The 24,944-nt window shown below is 45.4% G+C and overlaps 1 protein-coding gene across 5 annotated transcripts in view; it reads left to right on the forward strand.

Annotated features, from left to right (window-relative positions):
- TRPM2 (transient receptor potential cation channel subfamily M member 2) overlaps window positions 1-24,944 on the forward strand; it is a 2,537,250-nt gene that overhangs the window by 840,664 nt on the left and 1,671,642 nt on the right. For all 5 annotated transcript variants that reach the window (XM_075317785.1, XM_075317788.1, XM_075317787.1 and 2 more), the window contains 3 exons: window positions 21,546-21,726; window positions 22,363-22,424; window positions 22,540-22,740. In XM_075317785.1, the coding sequence (XP_075173900.1) occupies window positions 21,546-21,726; window positions 22,363-22,424; window positions 22,540-22,740 (444 nt within the window). The remainder of the gene's footprint in view (window positions 1-21,545; window positions 21,727-22,362; window positions 22,425-22,539; window positions 22,741-24,944) is intronic.

The raw sequence follows: 24,944 nt of genomic DNA on the forward strand, positions 1-24,944 counted from the left end.
TGACACCACCTGCGGGTTGCGGTAAATACCGCCGCTGCTGATGGGAGTACCGGGGAAGATGGTGTGGGGCAGCCAGATGTCAGTCCCCCCACAAGTAGGGAAGGCCCCGGATAGTGGGGATTTGGTGAACGAGTAGCTTGCTTGACCTTGGGAAGCAGGGTGCAGGGGTTAGATTACTCACTGCGGTAGTTGTGGTGTTGGATCAGGTGGATTAAGCAGACACTCACACAGATGGTAAACCAAAGTCTCTAAGCACCGCAGTCTCTACGGGGGAGCTCGTCCAGGTCTCGCTGCCACCAGTGTCAGTTGGTAAGTCCAGAGCCCTACCTCCATGCACAAATTGTTTAACAGCGGTGGCCCCTTGGCTTGAAGCTTTTGGGGCCCCGCTACCCGTGTGTATGGCAGCTGTGCTCTTGGTGGCTGGCATTTTGGATCTCAGTGGGTTGTGTGTTTTGGAGAACTCTATCCCCCGTGTTATGCTGATGCCTCCAATCTCTGAGCTCTTGGGGAAAGTTCATAAAGAGACTATCCTCCACAGGTTAATTATCAGGTTGCTTGAAGCTACTCCCCGATCTATTGTCCTGTACCCCGTTGTGCTTGGTACTGGTAAGGTGGCTGGGCTTTCTGGTGCTAACAGTCCTCCTAGAATGTGTCTGTTACACTCCTGTCCAGTATTTCTAATACCGGCCTCCGACACCTGTGGTCCCGGACCACCATTTCTGACCCAACCTGTCGCCTCCCTGGGAGCTCCAACTCCCCTGCTCCTCACTCTTTGAGGGCTAACTCTGTTCTTCTTGTCTCCCCTCCCACCAGTCTGCCTGACCCCTAGGTGGGCGGCCGTGCTCCAACTTGACCAACCCACTGGTGTGTCCATCCAGCCCTGGTGTGAGGTGTGGTTGGGATTTGTAGTGCGAATGTCAGTGACACTGTTGATGGGAACCTGAAACCATGGGGGGTAGACCCTGCACCCTGGGGTACAAGATACAGTTCCCTGTAGCACCCTGATGCAGTCAGGGGCGCTATATTCCTCGGTTAAACGTAGCTCGTCTTCGAGCTACCAGACACCTAGAGTTTTATTAAAACTGTAATTGTAAAAAGATAACAGGTTAAACATTCTTCCCACTATGGGGGGGCAATACACTTTAACGTTACACAAACTTCACAGAGTTTATTTAAGAAACACTTGGAACGCTACCGGTTGTAGCGGTAGCTGGCAGCTCAGCCTACTCTGCTGCAGCTCCTTCCTGCGACAGTCCATTCCCATTGTCCCTTTTCCCTTCAACTTGCCACCCAAAACACCTGAACCCTGGTGCCACCACTAGCCATGGTGTCGCACCACCCCAAGTTCCTTGCTGTGTCCTTGGTGACGGGGACTGAACTCCGGTGGTTCAAGGGATGACTCTGGTAGGCACACGAGGTGCAACTATATGCAATTAGCACAAGTTTGTGCTGGCTGCTGCCAGTCCTGCAGCCATGGTCCATATTTACCATTATAATCAGCAGAAAATCAATTGACTTTCCCAGTTAATTTATACTTTGCAATATTTCTGATTATGCAGATTTCAAAACATTTAAAACAACATAACATCATAACATTTTAATGAGCTAGCCGGGTTCCGCTACCTTTTCTTTCTATTGTAGTCGGGGGCAGTTGCAGGGGCTGGCATCACTCTTTCGCCCTCCATGACGTGCCTTTTCACTTCCAGGGCGTACCAGCCCCGCTCCCCACAATGCCGGCAATAGGAGACCATGTCTCCTGGTTTTAGATTTTGATCGGGGTGGCCCTTTGGGAGGTGTTCTGCGACATCACTTTTGGAGACAAAAATCCCAGCAGCAAGGCCTGGTTCTGCTATGAAACCCCAACCTTTAACGGGGTCGAACCGCTCCACAAGGCCCAGGTACCGCGGCCCTCTGACTCGAAAGGTAGCCTTTCTCAGATGCTCCTTCTCCTTGTGTGTACGGGCAGCAACCTCTGCCCGATGCCGCTCCCGGGTAGCCATTTCTGTAAGCAGCTGCTGGTGTTACCTCTCCCAGTAGGGGGCACTGACCTCGATTTCCGCCTCCAGGGGAAACGGGTGTAGACGGAGTCCTGCAGCCCGGCAGCTACCTGGAAGCCGCGCTGTAGTGGAACCGGCATGTCGGCAGGTTCCTCTTCTGCAGCTGCAACAAAAGAAAGACGCCAGTGGTTCCGCAACCGGGGTTATGACGGCCGGTGGTGAGGCTGGAGGCTTTGCAGCCTGATCTGGTCTGGCTGGTGGTGAGGTCGGGGGCGCTGTGGCCTGGTCTGGTCTGGCTGATGGGGAAGCCGGAGGCATAGCGGTCTGTTCATCTTCCATGGGGGGCTGGAGGTTCTGCTGCCGGTGTTGGGGTTAGCTGCTAAGCTGCAGCCGCAACCGAGGGTGGAGGAAGTGGCATGGCTATTGCGGTGGCCGGGCGCAGACCGGATTCCGTGGCTGGTTAGCTGGAACTGGGTTACTGCTTACCCGCTCCACACGCAGGGCATCCGCTTCACGGGTCCGCACCGCCGCGGCCACGCTCCTCATCTCGACTCTCCAGTCGTCCAGCATGAACAGGAACCGCGTCCACATTCGCCTGCAGAGTTGCTCCGTCTCCAGCTTGATCCAATCAGCCGTCCCAGGAACAGCACTCTCAGGTGACCAGTCTCGGTGTTCCGACATCTTGCTGCTCTCCTTCTAGGAACATTATTGCAGAGTCCTGGTGTCCCTGCACCAAGCTCCACCTTCACATCCTGTTACACCCCTTGGTTCTCATCACCAATCTCTCTGGACGAGGGGCAGGGCTTCGACTTTGTGCTCTTTTGCTGGGAATGATGGCGCAATTGTTGTTTTTGGCGCCAAAATATGGCGGGCAAGATGGCGGCAAGGCAATTTTACAGTTTTGACAGTTCTGTAAGGCGCACGTCACCCGGGTTAGCAGGCCCAGTTCTTATCCTGTTCGTGACGCCAGGAAATTCAAAGGTGTGCCGCCCCAGCAGCAGTCGAACTGCTCACGTCCGGGGTTGCTGTGGCTTGAGGGTCTCCGGGCCTGAGGGGTTATGACCGCTTCGAATTTAAAGGGGATATTTACAGTGGATGAATGTTTGTGACGCCTCCTGCGGGTTGCGGTACAGGAGAGTACCACCGCTGCCGATGGGAGTACCGGGGCAGATGGTGTGGGGCAGCCAGATGTCAGTCCCTCCACAGGTAGGGAAGGCCCAAGATAGCGGGGATTTGGTGAATGGGTAGCTTGCTTGCCCTTGAGAAGTAGGGTGCAGGGGTTAGATTACTCACTGCAGTAGTCATGGTGTTGGATCAGGTGGATTAAGCAGACACTCACACAGATGGTAAACCAAAGTCTCTGGGCATCGCAGTCTCTACGGGGAAGCCCGTCCAGGTCTCGCTCCCACCACTGTCACTTGGTAAGTCCGGAGCCCTGCCTCCGTGCACAAATTGTTTAACAGCGGTGGCCCCTTGGCTTGAAGCTTTCGGGGCCCTGTTACCCGTGTGTATGGCAGCTGTGCTCTTGGTGGCTGGCACTTGGGATTTCAGTGGGTTGTGTGTTTTGGAGAACCCTTTCCCCCGTGTTGTGCTGATGCCTCCAATCTCTGAGCTCTTGGGGAAAGTTCATAAAGAGACTATCCGCCACAGGTTATTTATCAGGTTGCTTGAAGCTACTCCCCGATCTAGGGTCCTGTACCCCGTTGTGCTCTGTACCGGTTAGGTGGCTGGGCTTTCTGGTGCCAACAGTCCTCCTAGAATGCGTCTGCTACACTCCTGTCCAGTATCCCTAATACCGGCCTCCGACTTCTGTGGTCACGGACCACCGTTTGCGACCCAACCTGTTGCCTCCCTGGGAGCTCCAACTCCCCTGCTCCTCACTCTCTGAGGGCTAACTCTGTTCTCCTTGTCGCCCCTCCCACCAGTCTGCCTGACCCCTAGGTGGGCGGCCATGCTCCAACTTGACCAACCCACTTGTGTGTCTGTCCAGCCCTGGTGTGAGGTGTGGTTGGGATTTGCAGTGTGGATGTTAGTGACACTGTGGATGAGAACCTGGAACCATGGGGGGTAGGCCTTGCACCCTGGGGTACAGGATACAGTCACCTGTAGCACCCAGATGAAGTCAGGGGTGCTACATGTGCCTGCTAGTTGCGAGTGGAATCGCTCTCACCCGCGACTATTAATCCCTTACATTTTGCTGCCAAAATCTGGCAGCGCGATGTATATGCGCGCAGCCATTATTATGACTTACCCTTCCCCCATTGGAAGTCATGTGACGTGATCACATGACTTTCGGTTGTTGCCATGGTAGCAGAGGGTCATGTGATAACGCCTGTACCTAACATGAGTCACTTGATCTCAATGCCGGAATAGTGCTGTTGTAGCTGTTCTGTTTTGTCACAAGTCAGCTTATGGGATTCAGAGTGAGGTCCTCTGAATTAGGCCTCTTCAGACCTTAATCCAGATCGAGCGCTCGGAGAGAAAAGACCAGCATCCATGTGGGCATGATCAATTTCTTCTGTTTATTTAATGAAAGTACAGTTTATTTATACCATTTACAGATCAATGTGATATTGCAAAAGAAAAAGAAAAAAACTTCTAGCTGAACTTTACTAGTTGCTCATATGACCTTTAAGTTTTAGCAAAACAAAAATGTAGAGTCATGCATATGAGATAAGAAGAAGATAAGAAGAACATTTAGAGGCCATAATAATCCTTGAGCCTGTCTCTTATTCCGTAGGCTCCATGACTATGAACTACCATCAGATATACTTACTAATAACAATAAATCTTTAATGAAGAAATAGAGAAACTATTAACCCTTCTATATCAGTGCCAATATTGAAAGTAAAGCAACATATATGCAGATCTCCGCTGTGTAGCTGTGATCTGGAGATATGGCAGAGCGAACAGATTGCTGATCCATATAGTCCCCTAAGGGACCTAGTAAAATAAAAAAAAAGTTAAAAAAAAGTTTTAAGAAATAAAAAAAAAATAAGAAAACCTAACAGTTCAAATCACCCCCCTTTTGGCCCATTGAAAAATAAAGGGTTAAAAAAAAATATATACAAATATTTGGTATCACCGCGTTCAGAAATGCCCAATTTATCAAAATATAAAATCAATTGATCTCATCAGTAAATAGCTTAGCGGCTAAAAATTTCCTAACGCCAAAATTACTTTTTTTGGTGCTACAAATTTTCCGCAATATGCAATAACAGGTGATCAAAACATAACATCTGTGCAAAAATGATACAGTTAAAAATGTCAGCTCGAGACGCAAAAAATAAGCCATCACTGAGCCATGGATCCAGAAAAATGAGAACACTACAGATTTTAGAAAATACCAAAAAGAAGGAGAGTGGTGTGCAAAAGAGGGATACACCTCTAGCAAAGTACAAAATGGTCTTTATTACATTGAGACAGCGCAAACACGCTTTAAAAACACTAAAAAAAGGCATAAGAGCCCCAATTTACAACATTTGATCCCTATAGGGAACAAAAGTATATATCCCCTCCTTCCCATACAGCAATATTCAATATGCAGATAAATGGCAATTAATGCTTTGAAATAATAGGCTCCTCTCTAGACATTATATAACATTTCCTGAAAGGTATGAGTGTACACATAAATCCAATATAATAAATAAAGGTTAAATTCATACTGGGAGATCAATATTAAACATAGGTAACGCCTAGTAGGATGTTATTAATAGATGACAAAAATAGGCTTGTTATATACAATAGGGTACTCCCAGGAGTAAAATCTCAGATAGGCAATAAAACGTTCACCTATGAGGTTACAGATAAATAGATATACCAAATACAGATAGATCCCTATAGGAAAAGGCAAAAGCCCAATAAATATTAGCAGCCAAATAGGTCATAGGTTTATACACCAATAGATACAAAAAGTCCCTAGGAGGTGATAGTAATTGCCCAAAGCCATAAAATTACCAGAAAGGAGGGGATATATACTTTTGTTCCCTATAGGGATCAAATGTTGTAAGTTGGGGCTGTTACGCCTTTTTTAGTGTTTTTAAAGCGTATTTGCTGTGTCTCAAATTAATAAAGACCGTTTTGTACTTTGATAGAGGCGTATCCCTCCTTTGCACACCACTTTCCTTCTTTTTGGTGTACTTATTTATGGGTAGGTGAGGTGATCCCTTGTGTTCAGGTTATCTAGTGGGATAATTGGACCCCACAGATGATGCCCTCCAATATGTCTTTTTACTAGCGGTTTCGAAAAAAGGCGCAAAACGTATGCCACTTTTTTTGGATAAGCTTGTGAATTTTTTTTAACCGCTTAGATACAAGTAAACCTATTCATGTTTGGTGTCTCCAAACTTGCACCGACCTCAGGCATCACAGCGACACATCAATTTTACCATATATTGAACATGGTGAATAAAATATCCCAAAAACTATTGTGCGATCACACTTTTTTTGCAGTTTTTCCACACTTGTAATTTTTTTGCTGTTTTCCAGTACAATATATGGTAAAACCTAGTTCACCTAGTGCACCTAGTTCAGACTTAAAATGGTGTTTCAGATGTCATTTCTTAATTTGTTTGTAGTCTTTTGTTTGTCAACCCGACCCCCCCACACCTATTGTCAGTCCACATTTTTCATATATAGCCTGGGTCTCAGCTTCCCACACACGGTACATTTTTTAACTGCAAGAGAGGACACATGTGAAGCCCCACAGGTGTAGCGTCTGTGTCGGTGCATTACCTTCAGGGACTCCACGTAGCTGGATCTGGTCACAGGTAGGGAATCTTCTGTTTTTGATCGTGACGCCACTCTCAGTATTGCGGCCAGTAGGGACCGCCACTGCAGGTTGAGGGTCGCCTGGGGCTGATGGTGTGTGCAGTTAGATGTAGGAGCCTCCTGAGAGTGAGGCAAGCCCCAGGGCCCTGTGTAGGTTTGTAGTACCACAAGTCGCAGAATGACCACACAGGCAGGATGTCTTTCAGGGTTTTTACTCACTTCAGTTGGCAGGGTGAGTAACCCGGGCGTAGCTGAGATGAACCAGGTAGGAACCAGGTATCCTTCAGGCTGACTTTATGAGGGTGACTACTGACTCGCCTTCCTTAGCCCTCGGTGGTTTGGGGTGACCCCGACTTTGAGTCCCTATGGGGGCCACCCAGGGAAGATGCTGCAGCCTCTCTCCCCTTGTTGTTTGCCGTGTGCTTGTTCCCCGGACCAGGCCACTCCAGCCTCTTGCCTCCTATGACCTATGGGCCCTAACTGCGGTTACGTGGCTGCGGCTTTTGTAGTGTTGTGGTGTGGGCTTTAAGAGCCCCACACCGGCAGGTTTAGCAGAAGAAAGTTGAATCTATCCCCGCTTCGGGATCTGCCGCCCGGTTGGGCCTGGTGCTCTCTAGCAGTCTCCTTACTTCCCACTCCGTGCACTCTCTAGCTGAAGCTGGCTTTCAGGCAGCACTCCTAGTTGACCGTTCTCCCCCGTCTGTAGCCACTGCGCGGGCGCTGTTAGACAGCAACAGCCCCACAGGTCTGCTCCTCACTGAGCCCTATGGAGTTCTGCTCTAACCGACTCACTGCCCCTCCTCTCCCGTTCTTGCCTACGCCACCTAGCAACCAGATTCTCCACCACACCCCTTGAGAGGAGATGGAGGCTCTACCCCCTCCACTATTCCAGTGAAGGTGAAGGCTTGCCCCCTCCTGGGATCCCCAGGGGTCCTCTCATGGGTACATGTGTGAGACCTGATCACTATGCGCCTGTGTTCCACACCCCTGTCAGCCTTCTGGATTACCTGTGTTGTACTGTCCCCAGCATGGGTGCAGTACTCAGTGGTGCCTGACCAGGTCAGGGGCGCCACACACACATTAGCTAGGGACCTCAATGTAAGAGAATATCATGACGAAGTGTTGGGGCTTTGTTGTATTGATCAATTCAATAGCTACATTTCTCTTTATTCTTAAGTTAATGGCAGTTATGCAGATTCCATTGTCATATTTTCATTTTTACATATAGCTATTGTATTTTTCATGCCAGTATTCATATAGCAGTTTTTGCTTTACATTTATTCACCTTGCACTGGTGTACAGCCCTTCTCTCTATATATTTAATTTTCCTGACTGAAATGGAAAACTGCTACATTTTTTAAAGAACTCTAAGTGCGAATATAACAAGATGAGTTTAGGAGGCTGTTTTTTTTCCCTTTATTTATTTTCCTTATTTACATGTCATATAGGAAAGAATGTTTCCAATAATATTTTGTCCTTTAAATTCCATTGTATCTTCAATTTTATATGATTGATTGTCAGTCCGTAAAAGTGTCTTAATGCTCTGAAAACATTGTTCCCAGCAGCAACATGGGAGTCAGACTTGTGTCCAGGCATTTTCTCTATGCTGTTTTCACCCCATTTCAGCTATGTTTCCATCCATTTCAATAATTTTCAGGCCCCCTCAAACCTCTCAGGGGGTCTCCTGGAAAAATGCTCAAGTTTCTCATTGACTTTCAATATGCTCATTACTTGAGACAAGCACCCAATCATTATAAATTGCTTGACTCAAGTAACAAGCACCAGAGCATTTTAGTGCTTGCTCATCACTATTTATATCCTTTAAGGTAGCAATGACCATTCTATTGCCAACTATATCTGAACTTCATTAAATAATTAAAAAAAGGGCTTTCCTATATTTTTGGTTCCCATCCCAGTACACATAGGCAGCTAGGGGTTGGAGCAGCCCATACCTGCCTGCTGCACCTGGCTAGCATACAAAAAGGTGGCGAAATACACATTTATTTATTTATTTATTTTTTTTTAATTTTTGGGCAAAAAACTTAAAAAAGGGCTTCCCTGGATGTTCCATTGCCAGTGAATGTAACAGCAAGCACTGGGGGTTAGCAGACAGTAGCTGCTTGGATTACTCGTAGCAATAGAAAATGCAGCGGGAGCCCACACATTTTATTTGTAATCATTTTTTTAAATAACTAAAATAAAAATGTGCTTCCCTGTATTTTGATTGCCAGCCAAGGTAAAGCTAGGCAGATGTGGTTGGCAGCCACTAGCCGTCTGCTTTATGTGCTCTGAGAGTCAAAAATACTGCGCAGCGCTACATCATTTTTTATCCTGTTGCGTGAGATGACACGCTACCTCTGACGCCAGCATTATCTGAGGGTAATCGTTTCATCAACTGGTCCACTACAGCCCTCTTTAATGTTTCCGAAGTACAATCCTTATTTGCCTCGACAAGTAGCGAAACGAATTTGTCTTTGTAGCATGGGTCAAGGAAGGTACATAACCAGTATTTCTTGTCTGCCAAAATGTGGACCAGCCGACAGTCATGAGAAAGGCAGTATGACATGAACTGTGCCATGTATGCCATACTCTGAACTGGAAACCTTAGTGTGTCACTGCAAAGAATACATTCTGTCTCCCTAAACCTCCTCTCCTCCTCAGTCCGTCTCTCCTTCTCCTGCTCCTCCAGCTCCAGCTGGGGAATGCTGTCGACGGTTGGACACCGGCAGATGTTGAGGAGGATGCACAGGAGCCAGATGAAGAGTAGGAGGAGGGAGTTGTTCCTATGTAGGAGGCAACTGAAACTTTGATTGAAGTGGGGCCCGCTATTCTGGGTGTGAGAGTTATATGGGTTGTTGCCGGCTCAGACTCTGTACAAGCTGCCACCAGGTTCACCCAGTGTGCCATCAGTGAGATGTAGCATCCCTGTCCACGTCCGCTTGTTCACGTGTCTGTGGTTAAGTGGACCTTCCCTGTTATGGCATTGATAAGAGTTCGTTTGATGTTTATGGACACGTGATTGTGGAGCGCGGGGACGGCAAAATGAGTAAAATAGTGGGGGCTAGGCACAGAGTACCGATGTTCTGCCACCGGCAAAAGGTTGCGGAAAGCCTCTGCTCCCAGAAGCCGATACAGCAACATCTCAAGGGCTATCAATCGTGCAATGTGTGCAGTTATGGTTTCTGCCCTTGGGTGCGTAATGGGTTTTTTTTGCTTCTTTTCGAAGGTCTGCGGTATGGACAACTGAACGGAACGCTGGGACACCTGAAGCGCATGTGGTCGATGATGATTGAGTGTGGCCATCATCAGTTTGGGAGGAGGCATCAGCGCCACCTTCTTGCACACGAGTTTAGGAAGCAGGCAGCCCAGGGGAAGTGGCAGTGTTTTGAGTCTAGAAATCATGTTTTTTACCTAGAGCTTTCAACCACCTAGTGGTGTGCTTGGCTAACATATGGTTTAATCAACCAAAAATATATCTGGGGTACTTCAAAGAGTTAGAAAATTAGCAAATAACACCCATTAAAATTACTCTTTATTCATAATTAATTAAAACCAAATATTTCAACCATCCAAACAAGCACACAGTGTGCGTGCAGTGTGCTAATACACACTTGGTAGAAAGGTATTTGAAGATGGTATAGAGGGGCCTGAGGTGAATGTGATAAATAGATTATATCGGAATTAGACACTAGTAAATATATGTTTCCCTCCTCTTGGTCCTACCTAACAATGGGGCTTTAAGCACCCTAGATGTGTTGTGCCCCCATTCCACGATGGCTCGCCCTCTCTGCTCCTATCTACCTTGTAATAATTCCACAACCAATCTCTAAAAAGTGCAAGGTGCAGTAAATGAGCACATAAATGTCAGACACATTACGAGATATACTGTATTAATTGGGAGATCCTCACTACAGATGCGATTTGTATCAATCGGTTATAATAATGATGTCCAGAGAAGGACTTTACCAGATGCCTCGAGGTCAGTGCCGAATAGCACCCCCTCTTGTTTAATCTGCTGAATAGATACAGCACAATATTATACATATATCACCTCAAATGAGAATATCTAATAATCGGCACTTATTCTTGTATTTTGTTTTTTGGCTAAAGGAGGAGTTAAGAGGCTCATAAATTTTCTTCTTTCCTCCTTATAGGTGACATCTTGAGATAACTGGGATACAATTCTGCTCCCAGTTACCGTATTCTGATCCCCTGATTAACCCCAATAACTAGTGGGGTGAAACGCATAGGGTTAGGAAACATATATCTATATAATACCAGGAACTAACTATATATTCTTACCATGAAGACTGGGAGAATTTTAGCACCTCATATCTTATGTAGCCCAGGAGGACTACCAACAAATAGTAAGGTATCCTATTGACAACTGTGGTGATACCTTACTATATACTTATTTGCCAATATTTTTACTGCCAACTATCTATCTACTCTGCGGGGTACTGGTTATTAGATATTCTCATTTGAGGTGATATATAGATAATATTGGTACTGTATCTATTCAGCAGACTAAACAAGAGGGTATGCTATTCGGCACTGACCCTGAGGCATCTGGTAAAGTCCTACTCTGGGCATCATTATTATAACTGATTGATACAAATCGCATCAGGACAATAATGTAGACCTCACACAGCTCTCTCATAAGGCATCTATGCCTGTCCACATGGACCCGAGGAAGCGTATTCATACGTGAAACAGCCGTCATCCGTGAGGGGGCCTGCTGACAGTTCTACTTCTGACGCTTTTACTGCACCTTTTCTAATAAAGAATCTACTGGATTTTGGTGAGTGCCGTCCTCTTTCTGATATGAACTCTGTTATTGAAATCACATCTGTATTGAGATTCTTCCAATTAATACAGTATATAGGGTGCTTTACACGCTGCAACATCGCTACTAATGTCACTAGCGATCGCACCCGCCCCCATCATTTGTGCGTCACGGGCAAATCGTTGCCCGTGGCTAACAATGTCGCTAGGATGCGTCACACATATTTACCTTCCTAGCGACGTCGCTGTGGGTGGCGAACAACCTCTTTCTTTAAGGGGGAGGTTTGTGCGCCGTCACAGCGACGTCACACAGCGGCCCGCCAATAGAAGTGGAGGGGCGGAGACCAGCTGCATTAACGACACACCCACCTTGTTGCCGAAGGACGGAGGAATGCTGTTGTTCGTGGTTCCCAGGGTGTTACACATAGCGATGTGTGCTGCCTCAGGAACGACAAACAACCTGCGTCCAGCACCAGCAACGATATTTTGAAAATGAACGTGTCAATGATCAACGATTAGGTGAGTATTTTTGATCGTTAGCGGTCGCTCTTAGGTGTCACACGCAACAACGTCGCTAATGAGGCCGGCTGTGCGTCACAAATTCCGTGACACCAGCAATATCTCGTTAGCGATGTCGTTGCGTGCGAAGCAGCCTTTACTCATGATGTGTCTGACATTTATGTGCTGATTTACTGCACCTTGCACTTTTTAGAGATTGGTGGTAGAATTATTACAAGGTAGATAGAAGCAGAGAGGGCAAGCCATCGTGGAATGGGGGCACCACACATCTAGGGTGCTTACCGCCCCATTGTTAGGTAGGACCAAGAGGAGGGAAACATATATTTACTAGTGTCTAATTCCGATATAATCTATTTATCACATTCACCTCAAGCCCCTCTATACCATCTTCAAATACCTTTCTACCAAGTGTGTATTAGCACACTGCACGCACACTGTGTGCTTGTTTGGATGGTTGAAATATTTGGTTTTAATCAATTATGAATAAAGAGTAATTTTAATGGATGTTATTTGCTAATGGTCTAACTCTTTGAAGTACCCCAGATATATTTTTGGTTGATTAAACCATATGTTAGCCAAGCACACCACTAGGTGGTTGAAAGCTCTAGGTAAAAAACACGATTTCTAGACTCAAAACACTGCCACTTCCCCTGGGCTGCCTGCTTCCTAAACTCGTGTGCAAGAAGGTGGCGCTGATGCCTCCTTCTCCTAAACTGATGTTGGCCACACTCAATCATCATCGACCACATGCGCTTCAGTGTCCCAGCGTTCCGTTCAGTTGTCCATACCGCAGACCTTCGAAAAGAAGCAAAAAAACCCCATTACGCACCCAAGGGCAGAAACCATAACTGCACACATTGCACGATTGATAGGCTTTCCACAACCTTTTGGCGGTCGCAGAACATCGGTACTCTGTGCCTTGCCCCCACTATTTTACTCATTTTGCCATCCCCGCGCTCCACAATCACGTGTCCAGAAACATCAAACGAACTCTTATCAATGCCATAACAGGGAAGGTCTACTTAACCACAGACACGTGAACAAGCGGACGTGGACAGGGATGCTACATCTCACTGATGGCACACTAGGTGAACCTGGTGTTAGCTTGTACAGAGTCTGAGACGGCAACAACCCATATAATTCTCACACCCAGAATAGCGGGCCCCACTTTAATCAAAGTTTCAGTTGCCTCCTACACAGGAACAACTCCCTCCTCCTACTCTTCATCTGGCTCCTGTGCATCCTCCTCAACATCCGCCGGTGTCCAACCATCGACAGCATTCCCCAGCTGGGATCTCTGCAGCACTGCCTCGGCTAAGCAGCAACACGCTCTACTGAAGCTCATCAGCGTATTGGTGACAAATCGCACATGGCACCTGAGCTTTTGAAAGCAATAACTGAGCAGATAGATGAGTGGCTTGCACCGTTGGACCTCCGTCCAGGGATGGCAGTGTGAGATAATGGTCGTAATCTGGTGGTGGCTTTAAAGCTTGGAAAGCTTGTACACGTTCCTTGTATGGCCCACATTGTGAACTTAGTAGTTCAGCACTTTCTCAAAAAATACCCTGAGATACCAGACTTACTTACCAAGGTACGATGTATTAGTGCCCATTTCCCGAAGTCATCTCCCTCTTTTGCTGGCCTGGCAGTGCTGCAGCAGCGCTTACATTTGCCTAGTCTAAGACTGATATGTGACCTCCCTACGAGATGGAATTCAACCTATCATATGTTGGCCAGGATCCATGAGCAGCAGAGGGCAGTATCCCATTTCCAGCTGGACCATGCCCGTCAGATGCAGCTGCCAGACATAACTACTGCATAGTGGGTGAGGATTGCAGACATTTGTCAGGTCCTAGACAATTTTGATTACTGTACCAACATTGTGAGCAATGATGATGCTCTTATCACCATTACCATTCCACTGATTTATTTATTGAAACGCTCTCTGTATGGTCTGACTGACCAAAGTGTTAATGCACCCGAGGTGTCTGTGGATCCAGACTTCACAATGGTTGCTAGTAATCTGCAGAACATCGGCCAACAGGCAGGTTTTAATCAATTATGAATAAAGAGTAATTTTAATGGGTATTATTTGCTAATGATCTAACTAACATATGGTTTCTCATGCTGGAAGTGCCCAAGCTGGAAGTATTTCTGCCTCTGCTAAGCTTGGTCTGACAGATTTGACAAATGGCAGTCATTTAGTCCGAAGGACTCACAGGTGGTGGTGTCATGTGTACAGTTGGTTGACCTCTGGCAGTGATCGAAAACCTATCTCTTACAGCCTTTTTGCGGACTATGGGTACATGCTCCTCTGTGCTGCTGCTCTCACAATCCATGCCACCCGTCCATGTTGGATCAGTCACCTCATCATCGACCAGGTCGTCTTCACATTCCTGAAGGTCAACATCTTTGGTAATGGAGGTTTCATGCTGACTTGAGTGTAACTGTGTCTCATCATCCTCAAACACTTCCACCCATTTGCCCAGCATGTCACGGCCAACAACATGGCTTTCTTCTGGTCTTGGGTGCTCAAAGATCTTTGCATCACTGCACACCATGGCCTCACCTGCGTTGAGTCCCCTGAGTGACTGAAGTGAGCCGGGTGATCAGTGGTGCCGTCACTCAGGTTATCCACGGCCACAGCTGTAGTCAGTTGAGACAGTTGGAGGATCCAGCGGTGGCCGCGAGTAACCTGAGTGACGTCATCCCTGACAGCGCCAGTCACTTCAGTTGCTCTGTGGAGCCCACAGAGAACGGTCGTGCTCTATGGCCGCTCGCTGTCAGCTTCCGATGTAGCAGAGCTGAAAGCGTCATGGGACCTCATGTGGATTACGTCGGACCTGGAGTAGTGTTTTGGGATTTTAATAAAGTGGTGAAAGAGGGTGATTTTTTTTGTCTTTTATGCCAAATAAAGGATTTTATTTACTTTCACTTACAGTTTAATCATGGGGGTGTCTCAAAGACGCCTGTGATTATTATCCTAGGACTTAGTGGCAGCTATGGGCAACCACACCAAGGCAATTCGGGATGAGCCGGGTAGAGTCCCGGGACTGTTGCATCTAATGGATGCGGCAATTTTGGGCGGCTGTTGGCTGATATTTTTATGCTGGGGAGCTCCCCATAATGTGGGGCTTCCCATCCTGAGAATACCAGCCTTCAGCCGTTTGGCTTTATCTTGGCTGATATCAAAATTGGGTCGCACCGCACGTCATTTTTTTAAAAAATTATTTATTTATTTTACTGCACGTTATAGACCCGCCAAGCAGCGGCTGTGATTGGTTGCAGTGAGACAACTGTCAATCAGCGTGGGGGCTCATCTGAATGCAACCAATCAAAGGCGTCGGTTGGCGAGGAAATCAGGAAATATGAGATGGAATAATGAGCGACCGGCATTTTTAAAAGCAGGAGAAGCTGCCAGAGCAGTGTGACAGCCGTGCAGCACCGCGCTGGTGATTGGTCAGTGATCGGTGAGTATGAGAGAGGGGGGGAGAGGGAGAGACTGACAGAGAGAGAGACCAACTGACCAAAATGGCCGCTGGCTTATATAGCCCCTATGATGCTGTGCAGCTAAGCCAATCACAGTAACACCACAACAAAGATGGCTACGGCATTACTGTGAAGGCAAGTAACATCAGATGTGTTCAGTGGCTGGAAAACAGGCTCCAGGAAGTCAGAAATGAAACTAAAAGTATCGGAACGGATACTGTTTTATTCGTCGGATAGCGATTAGTACGAATACCCCATTATCCATCGGATACCGAATAGTGGCGAATACAATCGCTCATCCCTACTTGTTAACCGTGTATTTTTTTGTTTCTGTTTCTCAAAAAAATGTCCTGTGTTCATTAGTGAACTCCAATGACTTTAGAGAAGCAGTTTTCACTACTCAGAAGTTTTAGGACCAACACAAGTACAGTATTTTGATTTCTAGAGATATCCAACTAATAGTAGGTTGAACCCTGTACTACACATATTCTTAGTAAATGCATACAATTTATGCATCTAAATTGTAAAGTGCTGCGGAATATGTTGGGACTATATAAATAAAATTGTTATTGTTATTATGTATAAAAGCTTTATAAATAGTAGTAAAAAGCAGTGTAAATAGCTGCATAATAAGTACAGACACTCCCTGCATTCACCCAGCTTTGTAACACTCTCTTAGTAGTTCTTTGTTTAAAAAGTAGAATTCCATACTCTATTAAGTTTTATCAGGCCTGAAGACATTTACTCAGTCCTTACTTTCACACATGCGCCACATGCGATACATAACACTTGCACATGACATGCTATTTTTTTCTGACTTATCTAAAACTTGGCTATTTTATTTACAGCAAAATCAGAGCTCTATAATAGGTGTGCGACAGCAAATCACAAACAAGTTGCAAAATTGTTTTTGTCATGCAACTGTTCCCAGAAATGCTGTTGTGCGACACATGCTGCTGTGTACTTCCATCCTTATGCATCAGCGCTCGAGAAGAAGTGTTTGTTGTGAAACCTATTCTGCTTCCCCATGCCCTGCTCAAAATGATTGACTAGTCTGTTCCACAATAAGAGACAAGCCTGTAAATAATAATAGCAAGGAGGCTCAGAAGAGCTACCCAGTGGGCACTTCTCCCATAGCTTGGTACATATGAAACACCTGTCAACATCTAAGTTTAAAGCCTCATTCAAATGTCAGCATTTGTTTTGTTCACAAAATGTTACAAGTGTCATTGATGTTTTGGATTCAAGTCTCATGAATTTTTGAACAGTATTTACCATCAGTGTTTCATCAGTGATTTTCACATATGGACAAATAAATTACACAGCTTCACTAATAGATTAAAATATTAATAAGCACATATACTGCATACTGATGCCATTAGTGTCTTTTACATGATTATCAGACTCAAAGCCCCGATTCATCAAAGCTTTTACGCCAGAAATCTTTAAAACGTTTCTAAACTTTTGTGTAATATCAGTTTTTTGCATTTTCACTCCATTTTTGCTCAGCTTTCGTGGTCAAAGTGATCAAAGCTGGTGTAGGACAGGATGTGTTAAGGTGTTTTGACACCTGATCATCAATTCTAAGACCAGTAGTGTCATGCGATAAATCTTATTCCAGTCCCTGTCCAGAATAAAATTTGTGGCAAGGCACCTCAAACTCCACTCTGCCTCCTGAAAAGCACTGGTGTAAATGAATAGGGGCCATAGACTTGTATGGTTGATTTTGATCTATGATGATGATAAACAATGGATATATCTACAGTATGTGATCTTCTGAAGGACAGTTGATCCCATAAAAAACATGAATATGTGAACAACCCCAATAGACTATAATACGCACTTGTTCTATTTGTGAAAACCATGGCTAAAACAAAAAATAGAAAAAATATCAACTCACAATAAGAAGTCAAGGCCATATATATGGTAACATCCAGACAAGGAATATGCTCAGATGTGGCTGGACTGGGGTCCCCGGCAGCAAGACACGAAAGACAACAAAAAAATCAAGCACCAAATTAAAAAAAAGTTTAAAATATGGTTCGTTTATATCCTTAAAATTCAGCAAAGTACAGGACAAAAATAGGAAAAAAATAGTAAAGGGGTGATTTCAAATGCACTACTTTACACTTTTTGGACTTCCATGTCTTTACTCGTAGATAAGGACATGGATGTCCAAAACGTATAAGGTGGTTTCTTTGGAATGCCCCCTTTCTATTTTTTTCCTGCACGTTGCTAGTTTTTAATGGATATAAATAAATCATATTTTTAACTTTTTTTTTCATTTGGTGCTGGATTTTCTCCTTGTTTTTCACCGATAAAACACAAGTGAAAAATGAATATCTGTTCGAAGCCTAAAATAGAGCAGTAAAACACTACTGATGTTTACCAAAATTCTACAGGATTGTTGCATCTGCCATTAAAGCATGTTGTTCTGTTGTTTGCGATAATGGCAGGTATTCCTGTGAGATTCACTTTTTAATTAAATTGTTTATGTGGATTCTTGTACAATTCATTTTAATTGCTATGCTTAGTATTAATAAAAATAAACTAAACTTATTTAGAAATCTCTCAGACCTCTTATTAATCACTAGAAGGTGGCCCGATTCTACGCATCGGGTATTCTAGAATTTACGTATTGTGTAGTTCATGTATGATTTTTGTTATATATATATATATATAGAGAGATGTTGTTGTCTGTAGTTACCAAGTGTTTGTGTAGGCGCTGTACATGTTCTGGGTGTTGTCTGGGTGTGACGGGGGGTGAGAGCGGTGTTGTATGTGTGTTGCGTGTGTTGCGTTGTTTGTGGAGCGCTGTGTGTCTGTAGCGTTGTGTGTGTGTTGCGCGGTTTGTGTGTGTGTGGTGTGTTTTGGGGGGAGGTATGTTTTGAGCAATGTGTGTGTTGTGCGGTATGTGCGTATATTTGTGTGTGCCGCGGTGTTTGTGTGTGCAGCGTTGTCTGTGTGTGCAGCGTTGTCTGTATGTGTGGGTGTCTGTGTAGGGCAGTTGTTTGTGGTTCCCAGTGTGTGTGTGTGTGTGTGGTGTGTTGTGCAGTGCGTGTGTGTGTGTGTGTGTGTGCATCAGCCTCTCTTCTCTCAGCCTACCTCTCCCAGCCTCCCTCCTCCCAGCCTCCCTCAGCATCAGCCTCCCTCTCCCAGCCTCCCCAGCATCAGCCTCCGCCAGCATCAGCCTCTCTCCTTCCAGCCTCCTCCAGCATCAGCCTCCCTCTCCCAGCCTTCCCAGGATCAGCCTCTCTCCTCCCAACCTCCGTCCTCCCAGCTTTCCCCAGCATCAGCTTTCCCCTCCCAGCCTCCCTCAGCATCAGCCTTCCCCAGCATCAGCCTCTCTCCTCCCAGCCTCAGCCTCTCTCCTTCCAGCCTCCCCCAGCATCAGCCTCTCTCCTTCCAGCTTCCCTCAGCATCAGCCTCCCCTTCCCAGCCTTCCCCAGGATCAGCCTCTCTCCTCCCAGCCTCCTTCCTCCCAGCCTCCCTCAGCATCAGCCTTCTGCTCCCAGTCTCCCCCAGCATCAGCCTCCCCATGCATCAGCCTCCACCAGCATCAGCCTCTCTCCTTCCAGCCTCCCCCAGCATCAGCCTCCCCTTCCCAGCCTTCCCCAGGATCAGCCTCTCTCCTCCCAGCCTCCTTCCTCCCAGCCTCCCTCTCCCAGCCTCCCTCAGCATCAGCCTTCCGCTCCCAGTCTCCCCCAGCATCAGCCTCCCCAAGCATCAGCCTCCACCAGCATCAGCCTCTCTCCTTCCAGCCTCCCCCAGCATCAGCCTCTCTCCTTCCAGCCTCCCTCAGCATCAGCCTCCCGTTCCCAGTCTTCCCCAGGATCAGCCTCTCTCCTCCCAGCCTCCTTCCTCCCAGCCTCCCTCAGCATCAGCCTTCCCCTCCCAGTCTCCCCCAGCATCAGCCTCCCCAAGCATCAGCCTCCACCAGCATTAGCCTCTCTCCTTCCAGCCTCCCCCAGCATCAGCCTCCCCATGCATCAGCCTCTCTCCTTCCAGCCTTTCTCCTTCCAGCCTCCCCCAGCATCAGCCTCCCCTTCCCAGCCTTCCCCAGGATCAGCCTCTCTCCTCCCAGCCTCCTTCCTCCCAGCCTCCCTCTCCCAGCCTCCCTCAGCATCAGCCTTCCGCTCCCAGCCTCCCCAAGCATCAGCCTCCACCAGCATCAGCCTCCCTCGTCCCAGCCTCCCCCACCATCAGCCTCTCTCCTCCCAGCCTTCCCCATGATCAGCCTCTCTGCTCCCAGCCTCCTCCAGCACGCCGTGCTCCTCTGCCGACACTCACACACCCGATCGCATCCACTCACACACACCCGATCGCATCCACTCACACACACCCGATCGCATCCACTCACACACACCCGATCGCATCCACTCACACACACCCGATCGCATCCACTCACACACACAGACACTGACGATATCGCACATACGCGCTTATACTCACAACATCCGGGGATATCACATGCTTCTGGCCATGTGATCCTCCGGCAGGTCCTGGAAGATCACAACAGCACAGTATCGAGGCCGAGAAGCAAGCGATATCCCAGGATGTTGTGAGTATGTGGATGCGATGTGATGTGTGTGTGTGTGTGTGTGAGTGTGATCTGATTTGTGTGTGTGTATGTGTGTGCTGTTATGTGTGTGTGCTGTTATGTGTCTGTATTTTCCGGCGCTGCAGGACCTTGATGTGTGGATGCGATGTGATGTGTGTGTGATGTGTGTGTGAGGTGTGTGTGAGAGTGAGTGTGAGCCGGTGTACACTGGTAACTATGATACACATCGGGTAACTAAGGGACCTTAGTTACCCGATGTGTATAATGGTTACCAGCTTTCACGGCCTCCGTGAAGATCCCAGCATCGCAAGGTTATGTCTGGCGCTGCTGGGATCCTGACGGAGCCGGTGTAGAAGCAAGCGATATCCCAGCATGTTGTGATGTGTGAGGTGTGTGTGAGAGTGAGTGTGATCTGATGTGTGTGTGTTTACTCACCTGGGAATCGGGGCTCCGTGTCAGTTGGGCCAGAGCGAGCGTGGATTGCGTGAGGGGGGCGGGGCCTGCAGAGAGCCGGGGCGAGAGGCCAATCCGTGTGGGGGGGCGGGGCCATGGCGAGCCCAGCGGCCAATCAGCTTTGTGTCACCGTAAGGACACAATTTCGGAGCATGACAGACAGACAGATAGACAGATAGACAGACAGACAGACAGACAGACAGAATAAGGCAATTATATATATAGATTGCTGTGGGAAATTTTCTCACAAATCACATACATTTGTGGTTAATTCTCTCACCTTAGTACATTCATCACAAAACCATGAACCTTTCCAGTAGCTCGGGTGAAAACAAGCGTCTGTTCAAAGACTCCAGGGAAGGCAAGAAAGGTTTGATTTTGTTTTGGCTTTCATGCTCATCTACTAGATTCCTCACTCTCATTAACAGAACAATGCTAATAATAAAAGAATACAAAAATGTATAGTTTATTCCAAAACAATAAGTTTTCTTTTATTTAACCAAGAGTAAAACAACATATTTAATGCAAAAAAAGGACATTTTGATTTTATACATTGGGGCCAAATCATCACAATTTTTATTCCAGAAAACTGGTATAAAGTGCTGTATAAAGTGCTTTATAAAGTAGGATTTTATGTTGCACAAAGCAAAATTGCAACAGAAATTTTCTGACTTTTCAAAATGTTTTCACTCCAGTTAGAAGCAGCTCCACTAATCTGGGCAGAGCTGGAGAGGATTTGATGCGGGTTGAAGCATGGGTATTCCCGTTCATCAAATTCAGCAAAAGTACCACTGTTTCTTATGCCAGAAATGCTACTTCAGTCCATGACTTGAGTACCTTTCTGGCAAAGAGCATGTAGACACACAACACTAATAAGATGCGCCAAATATATTGATGTTATGTTTGACATATTACACGTTCTTATATTTTACTTGTTTTTCTGAAATGTCATATTTGCACTTTTTTTCCAGGGATCATATCCAGCTCAGTACCATATAGATGAGGAAAATCAAGGAAGTTTATCCTGCTTAGATAATAATCATTCTCACTTTATCCTTGTTGATGATGGGACAAATGGCAAATATGGTGTTGAAATTCTTTTAAGGGCCAAGTTGGAGAAGTTTATTTCAGAACAAACCAAAGAGAAAGGAGGTAAAAGAAAATAAAAATTATTTTGTAACTTTAGCATCAACATAGGTGTAAATATGGAGATACAATATTAAGAAAAAAATAAAAGTAATCATCTGATACACAGATTACAAACAGCACATAAGAAAACAAATGCTGAAATTAGTGTTTGTCATTACTTTCTTCTGTCCTTAGTGAGGGCAACATAATGTTGGTGACAAGTTCCCTTTAAGTTTAATTTTGGCAAAAAATTGTCACAGCTCCAAATTCTAAAGGGCTTACTAATCTGAACTCCACTGTAGCTGGTGAACTATATCTAGTATTAGTTGATTGCATCTGCATCGAAGTGAATTACAAAAAAAAAATCCTAATTTTTGCAAATGTGAATTTTTAAAAAATTGGAGTTTAATTAATTTATATCTGAATAATTCTGCCATTTTTTTAGAAGATTTTTTTTTAATTATGGATGCAAAACAACAGGCATATAGATGTCATACAGATGTAAAAGATGTGGACATACAAAACACCATATGTATAAATAATGGTCAGTTTTTTCCATCCAAAAAATAGACAATTTTCCATACACCTCTCTGAATCCCTCCAAAGACTGTGGTTTGTAATTGCTTGTCTAATTTTCTTATCTTTCTTATCTAATGGTAGGAGTTGCTATTAAGATCCCAATAGTCTGCGTTGTGCTAGAGGGAGGACCTGGCACCCTTGATGTAAGGTTCAGGAGAGCATGTGCATGTTTTGTTTCATTGCTTTGAAGAAATATATGGTATGTTGCATATCAAGTTCAACACTAATTTGTATTAAATGTCCATTTTGTTCACTCAGACAATCTACAATGCCATTAGCAACAACACTCCATGCGTCATTGTAGAGGGATCTGGAAGAGTAGCTGATGTCATTGCCCAGGTGGCACAACTTCCCATTTCAAAAATAACAATCTCTTTGGTCCAGGAAAAACTGCACGCTCTTTTCCACGATACCTTTGATATGTTTACGGAACACAATATAGTTGAATGGACCAAAAAGGTAAACTAAAATGTAACCCTAAGCTTTTATTATTCATAAAAGTAATAAAAAAAAGTAAGTAATAAAGTTATTTACATTACACTATGTGGTCTGCATAAACTAACCCATTTTCATCTTAAGAGTACTTTACATGCTGCGACATCGCTAGCGATCTCGTTAGCGATGTGAAATTCTAGATCGCAAGTGCGATCTTTTGAGATCGCACATGCGTAAAATAGCGTATGTGCGCTCCCGAAAGATCGCACTTGCGATTTAGAATTTCACATCGCTAACGAGATCGCTAGCAATGTTTTTTTGTTTTTTTTTTCTTGTTTTTTTTTGTTTTTATCGAGATCGCTAGCAATGTTGCAGCATGTAAAGTACCCTTTAGCCTCCATTTTCCATTTTTTCCACCCTTGAGTTTATGAAGTCTTACTTTATGCTGGAAAAATTCTGTATTTTTACAGTTTTGTTTTTATAAAAATTAGCACATGGATGACTACACGTGGGGCCCCCAGTTTCAGATTGTGTTACTTATACCAATAGTAAGCAATCAAGGGATTAAAACTGATCTGTCACCAGATGTCACAATGCAAACTGCAAATATTTTTAAATACTCCGTGTGCAGAATTATTAGGCAAGCTGTATTTTAGAAGATTTTTTTATTATTGATCAACAACTGTGTTCTCAATCAACCCAAAAGACTCATAAATATCAAAGCTTAATATTTTTGGAAGTTGGAATGGTTTTTTTTTTAGATTTGGCTATCTTAGGAGGCTGTTTGTCTGTTTGTGCAGGCAACTATTACTGTGCAGAATTATTAGGCAACTTAATAAAAACCAAATATATTCCCATCTCACTTGTTTATTTTCACCAGGTAAATCAATATAACTGCACAAAATTTAGAAATAAAAATTTCTGACATACAAAAACAAAACCCCCAAAAGTTAGTGACTAATATAGCCACCTTTCTTTATGATGACACTCAACAGCCTACCATCCATAGATTCTGTCAGTTGCTTGATCTGTTTACGATCATGATTTCGTGCAGCAGCCACCACAGCCTCCCAGACACTGTTCCGAGAGGTGTATTGTTTTCCCTCCCTGTAGATCTTACATTTTATGATGGACCACAGGTTCTCTATGGGGTTCAGATCAGGTGAACAAGGGGGCCATGTCATTATTTTTTCATCTTTTAGACCTTTACTGGCCAGCCACGCTGTGGAGTAGTTGGATGCGTGTGATGGAGCATTGTCCTGCATGAAAATCATGTTTTTCTTGAACAATACCGACTTCTTCCTGTACCACTGCTTGAAGTTGTCTTCCAGAAACTGGCAGTAGGTCTGGGAGTTGAGCTTCACTCCATCCTCAACCCGAAAAGGTCCCACAAGTTCATCTTTGATGATACCAGCCCATACCAGTACCCCACCTCCACCTTGCTGGCGTCTGAGTCGGAGTGGAACTCTCTGCTCTTTACTTATCCAGCCTCTGGCCCATCCATCTGGCCCATCAAGAGTCACTCTCATTTCATCAGTCCATAAAACCTTTGAAAAATCAGTCTTAAGATATTTCTTGGCCCAGTCTTGACGTTATCTTATGTTTCTTGTTCAAAGGTGGTCGTTTTTTAGCCTTGCTTACCTTGGCCATGTCCCTGAGTATAGCACACCTTGTGCTTTTTGATACTCTAGTAATGTTGCAGCTCTGAAATATGGCCAAACTGTTGGCAAATGGCATCTTGGCAGCTTCACACTTGATTTTCCTCAATTCATGGGCAGTTATTTTGCACCTTTTTTGCCCAACACGCTTCTTGCGACCATGTTGGCTAGTTGCCAAGAAACGCTTGATTGTTCGGTGATCACATGACAGTTCCAGGAGGGATTTGTCCGGTCGTTGATTCCTGTATTACTCCCAATTACCCCCTACCTTGTATAATTAACACACTGACACTGCTTATGACTTGGTTGAATTGGCCACAGCAGCCCTTTATTGCCTATTGTTTACACACTAACACAAGGGGGCGCCGTCCAACGGGCGTCCCCAACATTTAACAATAGGTAATACTGTGACGCCCCTGGACTAGTCCAGGGTGTCACAGGGAACTGCACTATTCTCTATCCTTGGTGCAGGGCCCACCCTCCTTGGTTCCGGGGTCCGCAACAGTGATTCTGTACTAACAGCACAAATCCTAGTCACCCAAACACTACACTTGTCAGGCACACCAGGGG

The sequence above is a fragment of the Anomaloglossus baeobatrachus genome, chromosome 7 (assembly GCF_048569485.1).
Source record: "Anomaloglossus baeobatrachus isolate aAnoBae1 chromosome 7, aAnoBae1.hap1, whole genome shotgun sequence".
In the NCBI taxonomy this organism is placed as follows: Eukaryota; Metazoa; Chordata; class Amphibia; order Anura; family Aromobatidae; genus Anomaloglossus; species Anomaloglossus baeobatrachus.